The sequence below is a fragment of the Tetrao urogallus genome, assembly GCF_951394365.1.
Source record: "Tetrao urogallus genome assembly, chromosome: 1".
NCBI lineage: Eukaryota > Metazoa > Chordata > Aves > Galliformes > Phasianidae > Tetrao > Tetrao urogallus.
In genome coordinates this window covers 26,134,026-26,153,770 of record NC_136813.1, presented here as the reverse complement: position 1 = coordinate 26,153,770, position 19,745 = coordinate 26,134,026, and the positions used below count along the sequence as shown (strand labels likewise).

Sequence of the window (19,745 nt, the reverse complement as noted above, 5' to 3'; positions counted from 1 at the left end):
CTCTACTTGGGATAAGCTAAAAATAAAGTTACAGCAAACAGTAGATGAAATTGCATCCATCAGCTACAGTGCAAACAGAACTATCTCAAGGATGCAAAACTGGTAAGATCACACAATCTTCTTTCTATTAACATCATGTTAGGTAATTAAATTTAGTAGTCCATTATCAGACCAAGTGCCATCTGATTTCTGGCTTGGTACTTTAAGAGTTTTGAGAAACACTGTGCATAGACTAGGTTGACTTATCTGCTACAGTCACTTTCTTAATGCTTCAAAGTGAATACCATGTTACTTGTTCATGAGCAAATTATCTAACATAACAGCAATATGGATTTTCATGCGACATTCCTTAGTTCATAGAGCTTTTACAATGGCTCCAATAAAGCACATCTCTCAAGACTTAAAAATAATTAGATAGGAAATTCAGGAGTACTCCTCCTTCTATTTTATCTAACTTCAGTACTTACCAGCGTTGGTGAATTCTGATCTGGCCAAAAAGATTCAGGAACAGGCCAGTGACCTATAGGAACCCCAGTTTTAGGGTTTGGTCTAACATAAATGAGTTTATGACAGCTGTGCCAAGGCTGGGGTCCAAAGGGCCTAGTTATATCCACCTGCCCATCTACAAAGGAAAAATGCTTTATAAATCAAAATAATATTAAAACTCAAAGAGCATTTATCAGCTTCTGTGAAGAGTTCAAGAACTACGTTCCCAGGGATGATACTCCTTCAGTTAATATTATTTTCAAAAAACACTTGTGCAAAAAAGTAGTAATGATGAAAAAACGAGCATTGGATATTTACAGAACCACAGTTGAATTATCTGGAGCTCTTTATAACCATTAGATTGCCTTTCTCATCCTATTATTATTCCCAGTTAACCTTCATATCTCCATGCTTAAAGACAATACTTGATACACACAGTTAAGACTATTGGGCTAATGTATTGCAGCAAAGGAAGATTAGAAAATCCCACAAAAGCCTCCCAGGAACATCCCAAAATGGACCACGGCTACATTTAGAATGAGAATTTAAGGACAGCAGAGTTATACCTGCTATTCTAAATTTCAAATTTTCCTTTGGTTTTGCAATTCTTATATTAACTTCACTAAACTATACTGACATCATCATTGTCATCTGATATCAAAGTGTAAAAGACATCAAGTACCATCAATCGGCGAGGGGTCTGGTCCAGCTTTTTCAAAATTTATTACCACTCCACTTTGCACTTTTTGCACCAGTGATTCCAGACACTGATTCAGCATTCTTGGAGAGCATACACAGTATGATCGACCTGGAACAGAATAGCCAATGTTGAAGTTGCTCAGTGTTCTGCTCTTACTTTAACTTACATCGTTCAAAGCCGCTGTTTTGTTATACTTAACAAAATAGGTATAGATTACTGATTTAAAGCATATGCCAAACACTCTAAGGACCAAGGCAGCCTAGTAAAGCAGTGATAGTGCTACCTGCATCTTATCTGAAATGTTTGGGTTCTAGCTCCTTAATGACATTAGCTCAAATTCCTGGTTGAATCCATGGAAAATGGGCTCCCCCTTGTGACAGACATCAACACAACTGTCGAAAAATTTCAGTCAAAGCACTACTTAGCACAAGCCTACGTTTAGCCAGGAAGTAATTGAATCAGATTCTTTTGGAGTGTTTAAAATCCTTCTGCTTGCTTTCTACCAAACCTTCTGCAATGGATCATAAGTATCATCACGTTTTAGCATGCAATCAAAGCATTTTACAAAGGAATTAAAAAGCTAATGCCCAAATTTGAATATAATTTCTAACAGGTAAGAGTTATAAAGGCAAGAAAAGCAACAATTTTGCAGAATTCCTCTGCATTTTACACTGCAGAAATCCTGCATTGCATTGTGCGTTCCCTTAAAAAAAAATCTTAAACATTCCCCATACTTTTGGCTTGCTTTGATTAAAGTATGACAGAATATACTACAGACTCAACTGCTATAATTTCTAATTATGATACTGAAGAGAATTTTTAAAAAGTTTTTCCAATAAAATGCTAAAGGAATTAGATTCAAATTCTTCCAAGACAAGTTACATCTGAAGCATTAAATCAGGGTCATTAGATTTACTGTAATCAAGTCCTGAGTTTTCAGCAAGTAAGAGTTCACCCCACATACCTGATTAACAAAGCCACGTTCAATTCATTTTCTAAGTCACTGACTTGTCAAAGGAAGCCAGGGCACCTACCTCCTGTGACTTCACACATCGGTGTGATTGCAGAGTCATCCACTGGTACCCCTGCCATCTGCTCTGACTCTGGTGATGAAACACCAGGCAAACGAAGTACTAAAGCAAACAACCTCTGATCCCATCGAAAGGGTTCCTTAGTCAACTCGCTCCCAGGCAGAGGGGAATTGAGAGGTAAGTGGAGCTGAAAAGGAATTTAAATCTGTGAGTAGCTACTTCAAAAATAAATCAAGTTACATAGTGATAGCAAATCTATAACCACTTACAAACACAGCTATAACCTTTCCACAGCTATTTATGATTCTCTTTTGCTACTGTACAAGCAAAACTTAATGTAATCAGCACTTCAAAGAAATTTAAGGACAAGATGAGGCAAAAACTTGAGAACCAGAAACTGAGTGGGAACCACCACCTTCTGAATATAAACTTAAGAATCAACAGAATATCTTCTTTGGAATTTTATCTGTAAGAACTAATTTTCTGCAGAATAAGCCTACTGTCAGCTATCTTCTGGTGGATTCTTCAAGTTAAAAGGCACAGCCAAGTGAAAAGGTATTTTTAACTTAAGCCTACTAGAGAAGAAGCATAACTTGGGTATAGCTGCCGAAAACAATCCAGCTACCATGACAATCTGATCCAAATAACTTCAAGCAAATCAATGTGGTGGTTATGTTATAGCATCAGAAAGGAGTGACTTTAGCTAAGTTGGGCACATCCCTCAGTCATACTCATACTTTTTCAGTGCTCTAAGTAAACAACAGGTTGAAATCAATACCGAAATCTAAAGTGTTCTTACTTATACATAATCAATAACAATAGCTACAGCTATCTACACAAGGAAGAACTGTCTGCTGTGCCATTGTATTGCCTCTATCTGGAAAGAACTAAATGATTTTTAGTTACTAATATTAAAAGATACCACCCATGGACACAGAATAGATGGGGATAATTCATTTTGCTTTAGGTACCAATAGAAATAGTAGCAACTCAAGAGTTTCCAACTTTAAACACAGTTCACTAATAATACAGCAAAAATATTAATTAACAAGCAAAGATCATCAGAACATCTCAAATTCCTGTACAATTATAACTAGAGTTAACTGAAACAAGAAAACAAATCCATGCTTTAAAAGGCATTCAGAAGACATCACCTTTTGCATACAGTTACCTTATGCACAAATTAGTGGAGCAAAACATTTTAAAGTTTAAAAAAATAATCAACTCTAGAAAACCTGTACAGATAAACTAGGCTTATAACAAGTAATTACAGGTTTCAGAAAAATGAGACAAACCCCCAGCAGATGTTGCCACCATCAGTACAAGCAAAATCTTTGTTTTATTAAAGCAATGTAGCCACGAGGGTAGGAAAAAATCCCCAGAACAATGGCCAAGTAGTACTAACAGTTCCATTACCTCACCATGTGAAAGGGTTAAACCCAAAAGCAGAAACCCAAGAACAGCTGCTAGGATAAAACTCAAATGTTTTCCTTCTAACACAGCATTCAAAAAATTCCAAACCTGCATCTTATCTCTACTTCAGCATCAAGTTTCAAAGTTTGATGCAAGTCCACCAAAGATACATTTTAGTTCACAGTGACTGGTTAAGGAGTTTGCAAAAAGTTGTTGGAAAATGTTTCGGGCTTTTGTTTGTTGTTTTAAAGTTTAAACTGAAAGCACAGATCTTAGTTACCAAATCAGAAACAAACTATTTCTGCTTATTTATTTGCAAGCATGTCATATTAGGAAAAATACATGCCTCCATCTTCGAAGAATAATTACTTTATACAACCTCAAAGCCAGGTAGAAATGAGATAAAGCCATTCAACATGTCAGCAGGAATCAGAATATTGCCTTCTCAGAGCACCTCATAATTCCTCCTGAATCTGTTTTTGCTGTTACAAGCAGACAGCTTGTTGAAGAGCACCATTTTCCCCAAATGTCTGATGGGAAGTTGCTCAAGGGGTTCTCAGCTATGTATGTGGCTTATTACTGATTCATACATGCCTTCCCCCTTTTTATGCAAACAGAACCCAAAACCTGCTCAAGAAAGGAAACTTAAAGCTAAAAGAATAGCCAAGTTCTTCATAAATAGCGTCCAATCCCAATAGTAAGATTCAATTGTAAGCACCACAAAGTCATCTATTGGGACTATTATTTAGGAGTCAATAAACTTTCCAACACAGATCTCAGCCAACAGATGAGTAAGATTTAGTGGTTCTGGAGAGCACATTTCCTTGGCAAAACATACCTCCATAGCAGCACTATATCTCTCCAGGCAGCACACATTACAAGGTTCCTTTCTGACCCTGCCCCAATGCTATTCTGAGTTCAGTGCATCTCAGACTACAAAACCTTCTTTCAGCTCAGCTGGTTATAAGTGAGCAAACCCAAAAAAACAAAGCAGGTCACAGCAGCAGACCACTGCAACATGCACAAATTACTACCAGAAATGTTTTTAAAATCTAAGACCACATGCAAAGCCAGCAGTATTACATCATATGTCCTCACTCTCTTCCCTACAGTCTAATTTTGTTAAATTTAACATCCATGTTATTGGAGAAGTTGTAGATTCAAACCAGGCTTCATACTCCACAAATGTTAAGCTCTGTCTTTTCACACTCAGCACTGTTCATAGGTTTTGTTGCTGTTGTTTTGAAACAAACAAACAAAAAAATCCTTCAAAACTAACAAGTATTTACCGTAGCACCACAACAACTGCATACCTAACAGAAAATAAAGCCAGCCGGAAACCTGCAGCTTGCATTTTCTTTCCCTGCACATTTCACATCTTTTCCTATTTTATCTTTCATTTTGGTTGTTGAGAGAAAGATAGAACGAACAAGTGAAAAATAAGTTATTTACCAACAATGGTCTTCAAGGTTGTCTGTGTTGAATAACACACAAGTGCCCTCATAACCTTGTAACTTAGTATTGGGAAACAGATTTGTTTTTATCTCAAGACTTATTTGTAAGAGTATACACAAACTCTACTTTTTCCTGAAGGTTTTTGTCGTACCCATGACAAGTAGATCTATAACATTCCAAGCATACTCAGTATTCCACCACTAGAGGACAGTAGGATGAACAGCCAAGATTCAAGCCCAGCTGATAAGAGTCCTTCAGAATATCTACTTCAGATCCTTAGGAAACACCACCATCGGTTTCCTATTATTTTCTGTATTATCATTTGCAGTTAAAACAGAAAACCACTTCTATAGGACATAATTTCAGATCACAGAGACATGTCTCAATGACATGACTGATTTTGCTGTTCTAATGCTAACTATGTTAACTACAAGGAAGTGCACACCCAGCTAATAGTTGCACAGTATTCTCATCTCATGTGTTCTGGACCTTGGCACCAAATACTGAAAACCCACCAACTGCTAAGAGAAATAACTTGGATGAGAAAGCATGGGAACACACAGAGAAAGGGATACATCACCTACTTGTTGCATAATTTGATTAGAAACCCAGATTTGAGTTGGAAAAGCTACTTTTAAAAACATTGTTGAGTATTTACAGTTCTTAATTACTGCTGAAAGTAAGGAGGATCTTGCCACTCGTCACAGTTATTACAGCCAGGATTTAAAACAAATCCTGGAAGGGCTTGATGTAGCAATGCCAATGGCTTTGGGATGAAGAGTCCAAAATTACCAATTCCTCCCATAACAGTCTCCTGTAGCAGGAAGAAATCATAACAGTGGCAACATATAGAGGACAAATAACACGACTGATGCTGTCTGTTTGCATAATCATGCATCAGTACATCAATGGGTCAATAAGCCAGTTTCATGCTTGCGAATGGGAGTTCAATGCTTCATACTAAAATGAAGTACATGTAGAAGGAAGATGCGGAGAGATATCCCAGAACCTGCAAAACTTGAGAAATATGATATTGGATTGACTAGTCATTAAATTATAACATTTTGTAATGTAAAGAGGAATAAGAAATCCTTTCATTTTTTTAAGGGAAATATCAGGAAAAGGCAAAGACCAAATCTGAGGAACTATGACAGAAGTGAATGCCACTTCCAAGATTTTATAGTATCAGATTTATAATTAATGATGGTATTCAAACAGTATGAGTCCCTCAGTTCCTTAAGTTATAACTGAATAAAAGTGAATCAAAGGAAGAATCTGTTCAACATGCCTCGCTGAATGTAGAACTGATGCAGGCACTTTTCAGTACCTCAGCACTGGTTCATTAGAAGTCAGTGTTTGAAGGACTGAGATTCTTAAGTCCTTTTAATGGGTGTTGGTACTGATGAGAGTTGCATAGACTGCACTGTTTGTCTTTAGTCTGAGACAAAGTGTTAAACTCCAGAGGGAAAGGACAACTGAAGAATTCAGCCAAGAATTCAGGCTCTGAAATAGAGTTTGACAGCTTATAGTAGGGCAAATGACAATGTTACAACAGTAATAAAGCCAATTTCATTGGTAAGAACGCAAATGTCCACCTGAAAGAAAAAGTTACCTTCATGTTTCCTACTGGCTTCACGCAGGCAGCAGTAAGACAGTCCCCCACACTTAGGCTTCTCTTGTAAAGGCTGAACACGTGCAATTTTCAACCTCGAGTGCATTTGCTTTAGAATCATAGAATCACAAGGTTGGAAAGGACCTACAAGATCATCTAGTCCAACCATCCTCCCATCACCACTGCTACCACAAGCACTAAACCAAATCTCACAGCTCCTCATCCAGACGCCTCTCGAACACTGCCAGGGACGGCGACTCCACCACCTCCCTGGGCAGCCATTCCAGTGCCTGACCACTCTGAGACAAAAAGTTCTTTCTTATGTTTAACCTAAACCTCCTGTGGCCATTTCCTCAGGTCCTGTTTGTCCTGCCAGGAGAAGAGGCCAAATCCCTCCTCATTACAACCATCCTTCAGGCAGCTGTAGAGTGCAGTGACGTCTCCCCTGAGCCTCCTCTTCTCCAGACTGAACAATCCCAGCTCCCTCAGCCACTGCTCATAAGACTTGTGCTCCAGACCCCTCACCAGTTTCGTTGCCCTTCTCTGGACACGTTCCAGGGCCTCAATGTCTTTATTGTAGTGAGGGGCCCAAAACTGAACACAGTACTCGAGGTGCGGCCTCACCACGGCTGAGTACCCACTGATCACCTTTACGTACCCTCACTCCATGATGTCAGTACCAGATTTTACAGCTTTGTCATTCAATATTGAAGTTGCTCATCCTCAAGGAAGGATTTACATGACTATTTGACCAGTTTTATCTTTCAAAAATAAAACACAGTATTCTGCTGTTAAGAGTGCTGCTACATACTGTAGAAAGCTTGTCTTCTCTTTACACTTGCTCACCAAATTACAGTTAACACGAAGTTGCTATTCTACTTCATAACTTAGAAGGTTAAAAAACACAGTAGAAGTTTTATAAAGATAACCTACTTGATGTCTTGGATCCAGGCATGCCTTTTCAGTTACTGGCTATGTCTATTTGTTAGTAGTCCATATAGAATTATCAAGTCATTCAAGTGTCTTCCTTCTACGTCAAACACGTTACAAAAATGCTCAAATATCACTTTCCACACAAGCAACTTCTGTAAGTGTTATCAGAATGCAATATAATAGAGTATTAACAGAGTAGAAGTTCAAGAAACTGATGAACAATGATGTCTGATAAATTACTCTGTATACTCAAATGTGGTGTACCACATAAAAAGTCTGAATACTCCTCTTAAGTTTCAAGACAGGCATTTGAAAATTAGCCTTGTCCTTGAAAGGGAAATGAGTTTAGAGCTTTGTTTTTCTACTGCATGAAATAGATACTAAGACAGTCACACAAAGCCATCCTTCCTGATTTTTTTTTAACATCTTTTTAAGGAAATAATTCAGTACACTCATTAAGCTAAAACAGTCTGGTGTCTCAGCATTAACTGATTCTGAGTTGGCTAGACATCCAAGCAGATAATCCAATATATTAAGGCCTTTTAGTGCTTTAAAAACTGTACTACAGATTTAACTTGAAAAATATTTCTTCCACTCTTACTTTTGATTATAAGGATATTACTGATCAGATTGTAATCACTTTAAGAGCCGTGTGTGAACAATGTATTTCATATACTGCCCAGCAACAATTTTCTTTGGGAAATGACTACATTAAGTTGGATCTATATGTACTTACATTTAGATCAGTTAAACATTTAGACGTTTCGAATAAATCAGTTTCTTCCACTAACATATTTTAAATGAACTCACTTGAAAGAAATAGTGAACTGAGTCTACTATACAGACCAAAGCTGCACTACGTGCTTCTGTCACGTGATAAGAAAAAAGAGCAATTTAGATTCTGACAGTACTATTGTATAAAATTACTTTGAGATAAAGGAAAAAACATGCAAGTTTAAGCTATTAATGAATGCACCTTACAGTAGGATCATAAGTTTCTCCTCAAAGCAGTATTCAACTGTGTTTAGTACACTGCAAACAGAGATCAGATCTTACCTCTTCCTGTATTCCACTTGTTGTAGTTAATTTACTCCCATCAGTAACTGTTATAATTATCGCTGGCTCCAGAAAAAATGGGTTTCTTCCCTAAGAAAAGAAAAAAGTAACTTCATTTAAAATGATGCAACAAATTCATAAGTTTCGGTTCATTAAGCAGTCATTGACAAAACAGCAAGTGTTATTCTCATGTATGGTTCCATGGGTTTCTCAGACTTTTTACAGTTTGGCCATAGAAAGGTAGACAACACATCTCTACTCAGATAATACAAACAAAATACGGCAAAAAATGATTAACAGAGGACTGGAATAATAACACGTACAGCAGTATTCAGACAGCCTTGCAGCTATTCAGAGGACCAACTTACTCTCCAAATCAGATATGCCCTGTTCTACCTGTTGCAGAGTTGATTTTACACTTGATTTAATTACTGCGTGACCAACTAAAGCATTTTCACAGCACCTTGTGATAGTGATTCTAGTGTTGACAAGTGTCCTATATATTAAGGAAAACTTTTAAATGAACAGTAGTAGCTACTACTTCTTTTTCACTCAAGGAGTTCAATCATGCATGCAAGAAAATTTCACAAGAAAGTTCTTGAAAAAAATAAACCTTCTATAATAAATTACTTAAGATTCAAACATACAATCTAAGGCATTCTGTGTTCCAACCAAGTCATTCAACTGATTTATAACAAAAATAAGTTTGGTTTGCTATTGGTACTTCCTTTTTATCTATTGCCAGTATGCTAGGAGTCTTCAGGCCCTTCTGAATAAGAAGGAGGATCCTAAATTAATCCACAGATGTGTCCACTCCAAGAAAAGTTAGTACATTATATCCTAGCCAGGGTTACAGACAGAATGGCCTAAGGGCCAGCACAACCTTTTGTTTATTGGGTCCTATTCTGTACGTCCAAGCTTAACACCTCATTTTTTCTTCAGAAAACAGCAAAGATAATGCCAGACCCACAGCCTAGTACCATTTATAAACAAACTCTCTCATGAAGGATTATAATTAATTCTGAAATAGTGAACACAATTAACAGCTTTCAGTAAAAAGATCATTTAAATTATCACTTATATATATAATGGTATTAAGTACTGATTGTTTAGATCAGAAATATCACTTCACTGAATTTGAAATCCATTTGGTAAGGGCCATTCATTTTTAAGCAGCAACACCTTTACCACGGACAATTTATTTTAGGCCAACAGAAAAATGAAAAAGCTATTTGCTCTGTTTTCTGAAGCTTAGTGAAGATTATAAGATTTTCTTTTAGAATAGCACTACATACAAAACCTAAGCAAAACCAGAAATTAAACAGTGAAGATCAATTCCTTCTATGACAGGCAAGCTAGTTCATAATCTAATTTAAATAGCTACATGAACTTAAGGATTCCTACAATACAAGTAATTTTAATTGAAAGCAATTGAGGAATTTTTAGTCTCATTTAACTATGAAGAACACTTACGTTACTTTGCCAACTAGAATCATAGAATCTAGAGGCCTGGGTTGAAAAGGACCACAATGCTCATCTTGTTTCACCCCCCTGCTATGTGCAGGGTCACCAACCACCAGACCAGGCTGCCCAGAGCCACATCCAGCCTGGCCTTGAATGCCTCCAGGGATGGGGCATCCACAGCCTCCTTGGGCAACCTGTTCCAGTGCGGCACCACCCTCTGAGTGAAAAACTTCCTCCTAGAACTTCACCACAACTGCAAAATAGCAGCAGGAAGCTAATTATTTTGAAACTGGAATAGTATTTGAAAAAGGGTTTCTAACTCAAGGAAAATAATATTTCTCATGAACATAGACTTCTAAAAAAATACTTTCATCCTAGCTCAACAACACATTATAAAAGGTGAATAAAAACACAAGATTTTAGATTTAGAACATTATGGGTTATACTCTTCTAGGTCAATATTCTGGTGTTCCGGCACAACTACATGACGTTATGACGTGGAATACCAGTAACAAAAATCATAAAACCACAACAAATTCTAAATATAATTATGGAAAATTTAGTCTCTGACATCATTAACTACAGTTCCTTATTATCTTAAGTGCTTCTCTGTAGCCCAATTATAATCTCCTAATCTTAGCCATCCAAAATTTAAGCCTTAAATTTAGGATCTTAGAATTATGAAATTCTAAAGGAGGAACAAAAATTGCACCTCCTCTAGAAAAAGTCTGAAGATTATATGCATAGTGACTTCAGCCTTAATCTCTCATAATTTCACACGATAATGATCAAGATACTGTCTAAAATGCAAACATAGCAACTTATTTACAAAAGCTTTTTTTTTTTTTTTTTTAAACCAAAAAAGAGCAACACACATTTATAGCCAGAGTAACAACTGATTTGAGAATTTCAGACTAAGTAACTCTTTTCACACCAGGGCTAGATGTGGAAACAGTAGCAATGCACTCTCGCAGAATACTTCATATCTATGTAAGTACTAAGGGAAAGCTTTCCCTTGAAATCTCTTCACATGTGAAATTACCCATATAACCTCGAGTTCATCAAAAGAGCTACATATTATCCTTATGAGAAAGGATTTATGAAATGAAGCCAAACTACACGGCTCACCAGTGAATTAAAGACATGAGTTTGCCTAGCTGCACTTAAATTCACAGCCCCATATAATTTAGAAACATGAAGATCTACATTCCATCTAGAGGAACGAAAAATTAATTAGAATATACCAAGGGGAAAAAGAAATATATCAATAACATGCCCACTGTTTTTGACCAAAAAAGTCTATATCCTTAATTCTTTAAGACCCCTCCAGCCATACTCCTCACTTAGCCACACAAAGGCATACAAAGCCAGTATTATCAGGCATTCTTAAGAACAATCTCTTATAAATAAGCTTTCAAAACTCATTCAGTTTGGCAAAATGAAATTCCTAAAGACATTTACAACTTTTTATTTTTTTTTTTTAAAGAGATCTGTAGCAGTTTGTTCGTTAACATTTTAGAACTTCATCTCAAACATAATTTTTGATTGCCTTTCGATTTGAAATATGCTATTACAACAAAACAATGACTTTCCACATCTTAGAAATACCATGCTTTTGAAAATAACTAGCATTCTTATAGCATAAACTCCAAAACAAGAATTCAGGGTTTCCCATTTATTAAATAATATAAAGACAACTCTGCTTCAGTATAAGCAAACTTTGAAAACAAGAGCCTTGCTCACTACTTAAGCTAGCATTATATAGGCCTATTCCAACAAGGTAGAAGCAAAGATATTTCTGTTCCTGTGTTCTGCTTTCGGATAAATTACAACCATTGACAGGATATAAACATTTCAGAGTCTATAAACTCTATTGTTACATTTACACCATGGTGATTTGAGTCTCAATTTGTTCAGGTTACATTAAATAAGTGTTTCAAATTCTTATTTTAGTAAGACAAAAAAAAAGTGAGTTTGTTTATAGATAAGTATCTTGGAAAAACTAAATATTTTTCTAGCTGAAAATTCTTCAGCAACTAGCTCCCATAAGGTCTTCAGCTAGTTGTATCATATTTGATACATACTAATTTGCTCATGCAGTACCCCTTTTTAATTCAATTAGCTCTGTTACCCAACTGCAAACTTCTCTGAATACTGCCTTCCTTATGAAGGCTGTATTGTGTATTTCCAGTGTGGAAAAGCATACTGAAGAACCAGCACCTGGGGTTTTAGCAGCTGACCTATTTAACCACCAAGTACTGTGAAGTACTACAAGAGACATGCCCTGCATTTTCAAGAGATAGACACTGATGAGACCAAAAAACACAATTTTAGAAGAAAACTTAAGAATGAGTATAAATATTAGGGCAATTCTGGAGGTTTGCTAGGCTAAAATTGGATAAGCAAGAAATCCAAAGCCCGAAAAAAACCAAACTTCTGTTATGCAATATGCATACTTCTCAACAGTTGATCACTTGAAGATTGCTTGTTCCAAACCACAAAGCAACTCCAGTTACATTAGATGCTATTTCTCCAAACAAAGTACTTCTGTGCTCAAATAATGCAAAACAAAGAAAGAGCTGTGAACACCACGATGCTTCTCACCTCTCAGTTCTCATAAGTCACAGCAAGAGACATGGCTAGTTCTCCCTGGCTTGTGTGTCATTTTTAAAAGGAGCCTTACATTGAGCCAGAAATGGATGAAATTATCAAGCCCAATTGTCTGGTTAAGACTGCCAGGACCAAAGATTCAATTTCATAGACAAGTTTAGTAACCACTTTCAGAATGATTAATATGCAGATGGATTTTTTTCTTCTCCAAGTTGTACAGCTAAATCAATTCTAGAACAGCCATGACCTGCAGTTGAACAAATGTACAGTATTTTACACTATTGTACTTGCAGCAAGAGAATATTTACTTAAAACTACCATCATGCATACATTTAAATATTAATTTCAATGTCATAAGTGTTGAAAAAATGAAAGAAATAGCTGAACTAGAGACATGACAAAAAATACCAAGTCAGAGACTAAAAATGGCATACCAACCAGGAATGACTACTAAAAATTCCAGATTAGTGACTTAGAAAAACTCATGTAAATTCCAGAGGCTAGAAACTGAAAAATACGCAAACTGAAGAGACTAATTTTAAAAGAACGTGTTAGTAGACATCAGAAAGGGAGTTCTCATGGAAAATTCTTCTCATGCTAATTTTCAGATCATTATCAAGTTCCTGAATGCAAATATGCATTCATTTCAGTGATTCCAAAAGTTTAACAGGAGAATGAAAGTTCTATTGCTTGTCCATTACACATTTTTGCAGTAAATACTTTTTATTTTTATTTTCAAAAATAACAGCCCTGACTGTCAGTAAAGAGATCTCAGTCATCTGTTCAGGAAATACAAGTGTGCACTTTTCAGCTCAATCCTCTTTTTTTTCTTCCTTCCAGATCTTAAAAGGTCAAAATTCTCATAAATGACAATGAGCATCTGTGAACAATCGTGGTGCAAAAACAGTTGTTTCAAATGAGATCTAAAAAAGACAGAATTATGGTAGAATTATTAGCAATTACACTGGAAGATCTGCACCTCCTACACTGGTAAAGACTTAAATACCAAAATGCTGAACTTGGATTTCAGCAAAATAAATGATCCTATCTATCATGTTTTCTTCCCCTCTCTTTTATATCTTCGCAATATCAGTTATGCTCTAGCGTAACTATAAAGTGTTTAGAACATGAACACTGCCTTTACTGGAGACTTTTCATTGCTCAATGCAGAAGATCATTAGAGAAACAGACAGGTATTTAACAGCTGCTCTGCACCAATATCTACACAAGAACAGCAGCATCTTATTCAACTTTTATCAGCATTCATTATCTTCTATTATCTCTGCAGAACCAGTTAGTATAGTCATGCAGGACTATAAATTCAATTCTATTTTATACATTACACAATTGTTTCTCAAGTCCCAAACACAGTTGAACACTCTGGCATCATACTAAAGTTTAAATGAACTCAAAATTGGCAATAGAACTGTTCACTGAAACTACTTTGCCTACTTTGCCTTACATTCATTTACAAATGAATGTAGTCGCACTACAACTACACACATAAACATACACACTACAGTGCTCAAGAATAAGCTTTCTAGTTCAGTAGTAAATTTTCCTACTACTTGATAAAAAGCAACACTGCTTTAAACTGAAGCTTTTTCTGGTATTACACACAGGATTAAGATCTCTAACAAGCCAGATTTCATGCAAAAAGAGTTGCTAAGTCATCTATTTTGCTACCTGTAAGATTCTAAAATAGTCTTGACCCTAGTGATCGCTGAGAAGACAGTGCAATAGGACCAATTTTGTTACTACTAGAATAACATATCTGTACCACACATGAATTTCAAGATCACTTTCAGAAGCCTACAAAGTTTCATGAAAGCTAAATTAACAATTTCAAATTGTAAATAGGACATAAGTGGTTGAAGACTTATGAAGTCTCTGCTGATATCCAATTAATGGCAAAGAGAGACAATCAATAACAGAGTGGAATCTTATGAAATTAGGAAATCCAGGAATTCCACTACCACCAAAAAAAGAAGTGCCCAGTATTCTTCTGAAAGAAACACAAAGAAGAGGATGAATTCTTACCATTAATTCTCATTCTATAGTCTATGTAAGCATCTGCAGTATGGACATACATTTTCTATTAAAACGTCAAAATCTTTCTCATCCCTAAAGTATCCAAGATGTGAGGATTTATGTTCTACCTCCTCTGAAGCTAGGCAGTTGAGAATACTACTTCACACCCTTAAATACAGGTTTCAGGAAGAACAAGGTAAAATAATCGTTGAAGGTCATTTGAGAGACTCTTTAATACCACCACCACCACACCCTTCCCCTCCCCCCCCAAACAAGAAGAGTTCCACATCCTGAAATAAAAGTGAATCAGAAACATAATAGTAGCAGACATACAGTAACTAAAAACACCAGTGTGTCTGACAGAGGGATGTGGGAAAGAAAGAGGTTTGCCAAAGGAGTTTTGATTGACCTAATGACAAACACACGCTAAGAAGAAAACACCAACTTCCAACACCTCTCCCGATTCCCACATGTTAGGACTAGATTGGTTTTTATTGTACTTCCACTCCCATACAGTGAAGTATCTATAAATCGATGTTTGGCCAAAATAAGTGAGATACTTACTCTCTAATAGGCTATGTTATCTAGTACTTTTACTCCGCAATTAGAAAGCCAGCCAGCAGAGGGAGCACAAGTTACTAAAACCTCTCCTTAGAAGATGTGATCGAGGAACAAGGAGATAAATGAGAGGCACGCTCTTTATGAATACTATCTCAAAATACATAGCAACAACTAAACACTCTTTTCCTCTGTGATTGCATATACCTAAGGCTGAATAATTGTATAAGCAGAGATAAGCAGCAGCTGCTTACTGGATCCTAGCCTCTTAATCAAACTATCTTAATCTGTTAGCTCATGGTTTCTAACACCAAAGACAGTACACACCATAAAACCAATTCTGTTCTTTTTGTTTGTTTGTTTTGTTTTGTTTGTTGATTTGCTTTTTATTGCTGTCTATTGCTCTTATTCTACTGCCCATCCTTTGGAAGCCTCACTCACAACATTCAATAATATTCACCCCACACACTTTCATTCTGAAGATAGGAAGAACTATTTTATCTTTTGGACAAAACCTTAAGAGCAACTTTAAGAAACAGTTTACTAGAACTTATCAAGATTTGAACTCACGCTTCCACTAACTCATCAGGAAAATGATGTTCAAGCAGTCACGTTTTCTCCTGCACTCATTCACACTCTGGAAGTCAGTATATTGATGGCAATGATTTTGCAGTAAGAATGGATACCACAGAAGAGCTTTCCTTTGTGATGTGATTTCAAAACCTGAATTCAGCAACATACAGCTATCCTTCTCTATAAGCTACAGGGAAGATATTACAGGCAAAATGATTTTTCATTTCCTAGAGAACTCTTCTTTAGCTAACTATGTTACAAATAGCGAAGAGTTACTCTTCCCATGTCCAAGGCATACAATAAACAGTTCCTTATCTGGAATGCTTGCAAAGGATTACGAGGTAGTTGAACAGCTTTTCCTTCATCTCTTACTGGCACTATAGATTAGCTGTAAACTGAATGATCTTCACACATGCAGGATATTGATTCTACAGTACAACTGAAGTTTTCTGTATTTCAGGTGACTGGGGAAAAAAAAGGAATTGCAGGTTAAACAAAACAATTAGCAAAGGAGAACACAAGTGTAACTTCCTCCTAAGCCATGCCAGAAATTACACTTATTAGCACAGCAGTTGCAGAATATAGGAATGAAAGTGGCATTCTTAAACAGGTTTTGCAGTTCCACTTAAGAAAAGGAGATTGAAGGTATTTAGTAAAATATACATAGGATGAAAAGGTAATTTGCACCACAGTAATTCTTGAATATATCTTAAAATAATGTTGAAGCTGCAAATATATTCTTACATCTTTTCTGTCCAGCTTGGAAGCCCCACAGCAAACTTCAGAAATCCAATCAGATATTACTTATATACAAGACAAAACTACTGAATTACATAAGAAATGAGATACTAAAGTCTTTGTTTAAAAAAAAAAATCACAGATTTTTATTATACGATATATATATATATATAAGAACAAGCGCTCTGCTTGTTTTGCCTGCCCTTGCAAGTCTGAGTCTTAAAAGCAATAACTGCATTGTATACCTGTCCTGAAACGTGCAATGAAGTTATTCTGCAATTCTAGTATCATTTTTACAATGCTCATAACTTTGCAAATTCCGGGTTCCCAAGTCTAGCACAGAATCTAGTGAAGACTAATGCATACAATACTACCTAATTATGCACACTCAGTCATCTTGGAACTCTACTCAAAAGTTTGTCCTAAGAACAAAACCAAGATTAACAGCAGAAAACACCAAAAAGCAACTGAAAACAGCCTAAGAAGGAGATTCAATGCAAAAGATTATTCTGGAATATAAAGCCTCCACAGTGAGTAGTGTACATATGAAAACAGAAGGGAGATTTGTCAAGGAAGCATTTTTATAGACTTGGTACTGAATAATACAAAAATAATGAATACACAGTAGGATTAACTAGGACAGCAGACCATGAATCCCAAAATTCACAGATATTCTAAGTTCATAAATCACGTAATTCCAAACATTTGTAAATCAGCCTCAAAAACACCACTTCGTTATAAAAGTTTGTCCTGTTTCTTTTATCTAAGAGTAAATTTAATTGAGTTCTAAATAACATGTTATGTAAGTTATAACTTCTTGATTAACTTGTAAGTGCTCCAATTTAGGTTAGGTCCTTGGTAAGTTTCAAAAGCTATTAAGTCCTTGAATCTTTCACAAATTATGACAGGTAATTTAACATGATATTCTCAGAACAACAAGAACTACATGATGTTCTTCATATACAGTCAACTCCAGCAAGTAATAGTGAGCAACAGCAACAAAGCTGAAAACAACAAGAAGAAAAGCTACTAATATTTTAAACACGTTAGCACCAAACTAACCGATTCAGGAAAATCTCCCAAATGGAAGAACTAATTCTGCATGAAATTGAAATATACAAGGAGGAAAACAACTGCGAGCACATCTTGCACCTTATTTTTAAGGTAATGGAAATCATTACTTAAAAATAAAGATGCACCTTATTAGTTATAGATTTGTAAATGAATTGCTACTGGAATCACACTGAAGTTGGATAAATCAGCCAACAAATCCTGGTGGCTTCCAAAGTTGTTTGGCTAAATACAGTAAATACAAGCTGCTAAAGAAACAGCTTATATTTGAGCCTTTCATATGCTTTTTAAAAACAGCTGATATAACTGTCCATGCCAAACATGACTTGATCTTTAAAGCCAACCCCCAAAAAACTGGGTTTGAAGATCATTTTGCTCATATTTTCTAAAAATATTTCTGAACCTTTTATTCTAAAAATAATTGACCTTGTCAGGCTTTGGATCAAGTCCCTAATTACTGCAGCCTTTCTGCTTCACAGCAATGACTTCACACAGCTAGGCCTGGTTCAGTCAGTGGAATTCACAGGGCTAGGACAGACCTCTGTCCTCCATGTACTGGAGTAGCAAATTTCACAAGTACCAGCCTGCTGAGCAGGGAAAAATCAAATAACCAAAGTGGAAAAGCCAAAGAGATGCATACAAAATCACCCTACCTTTTTGTAGGTTATCAACTCAGGTTAAAGACAATCTGACTGAAGGTAGAGTATTGACTCATGAATATAGGATAAATGATTGCTGCCCCAACACTTCCCCGTGATTCCCTCTTGAAGTTTATCACCACTACAGCAGGAACAACCTGGCTGTTAAAAAATTGATTCTGAACCACTTAAGTTCATAGTTCAGCTTATTAACGTATCTGAATCAATCACTAGTTTAGCTTAATTTACTTCATGAAGTCACAGTCACAATTTTGCTCCTAGTTTGGCATAACTATGAGTCCAGAAGTTCAGGAGTGGAGCAGAGCACACAGCTAGGATGGGTGCCACTTCAGCAGTCCTACAACAATGCACAAAGTGAAGTGAGTGCTCTGGGATTTAAAGTCCATGGGTGGTCCATTTGGTGAAGGAAAGATGAACTCAGAATATGAGAAATGGCTATCTTCAACTAAAGCGACAATGTCAACACCTTAAATTGATTCCAGTGACAAATATTCTGGATTTGTCCAATGCAGCCTTTTGTCTCAAGGAGACACTGGCAAAAATGCACAATATATTCAGATCATTTATCCTCAAGCACTGTTACTGAATGAAATCAGGTTAACACCCTGTTCTCCACAAGCAGGCGCAGTTACATGCAGACTGAAAAAATCCATGAATTAAAGGGAATGGACACTGGACAGATACCAAATATGACTACTCAAAGGTTTACTGGATGAGTCAACAACTGGACACTACGCATATTTTCATGCTTATTTATAAATATTCATATTTATGTCCTTGAATAACTGTCAGAACTGCATACTAGAGAACTACTCTGCTCCTGCTAGATCAGTTTTGTATAACATCCCCAAGCTTAAAGCCATGGAACAACACCAGACATGAGCAATACTTATCTGCTATTCTAGTTATCTAGTCATCAATGCTGCCAGGCCCACGTTTTAGAGTAGGATTGGCTTTTGACAAAACCTCTCATCCTCTCATTCAAATAGAAGCCTTATCGATTCAGTTTCTTAGTCATACTCATTCATATTTCCAGCCTAAAGTTAAGTTGCCATCTTAAAATTAAATAATTTCTATTTTTTATGCATATATATACTATAATTTAAATATTACCTATTTTAGAATCATAGAATCATAGAATCACCAAGGTTGGAAAAGACCTAAAAGATCATCCAGTCCAACCATTCACCTATTCCCAATAGCTCCCACTAAACCATGTCCCTCAACACAACATCCAGCCTTTCCTTGAACACCCCCAGGCTCGGTGACTCCACCACCTCCCTGGGCAGTCCATTCCAGTGCCTGACCACCCTTTCTGAAAAGTAATACTTCCTCATGTCCAGCCTGAATCTCCC

General features: G+C 36.4%; 1 protein-coding gene across 1 annotated transcript in view; it reads right to left on the bottom strand.

Moving 5' to 3' along the window:
• The window catches only part of INTS6 (integrator complex subunit 6), a gene marked incomplete at both ends in the record, with an annotated part of 41,463 nt that overhangs the window by 13,614 nt on the left and 8,104 nt on the right, over window positions 1-19,745 (bottom strand). The window contains 4 exons of the mRNA XM_079543558.1: window positions 468-622; window positions 1,169-1,294; window positions 2,221-2,404; window positions 8,687-8,776. Of these exons, the coding sequence (XP_079399684.1) occupies window positions 468-622; window positions 1,169-1,294; window positions 2,221-2,404; window positions 8,687-8,776 (555 nt within the window). The remainder of the gene's footprint in view (window positions 1-467; window positions 623-1,168; window positions 1,295-2,220; window positions 2,405-8,686; window positions 8,777-19,745) is intronic.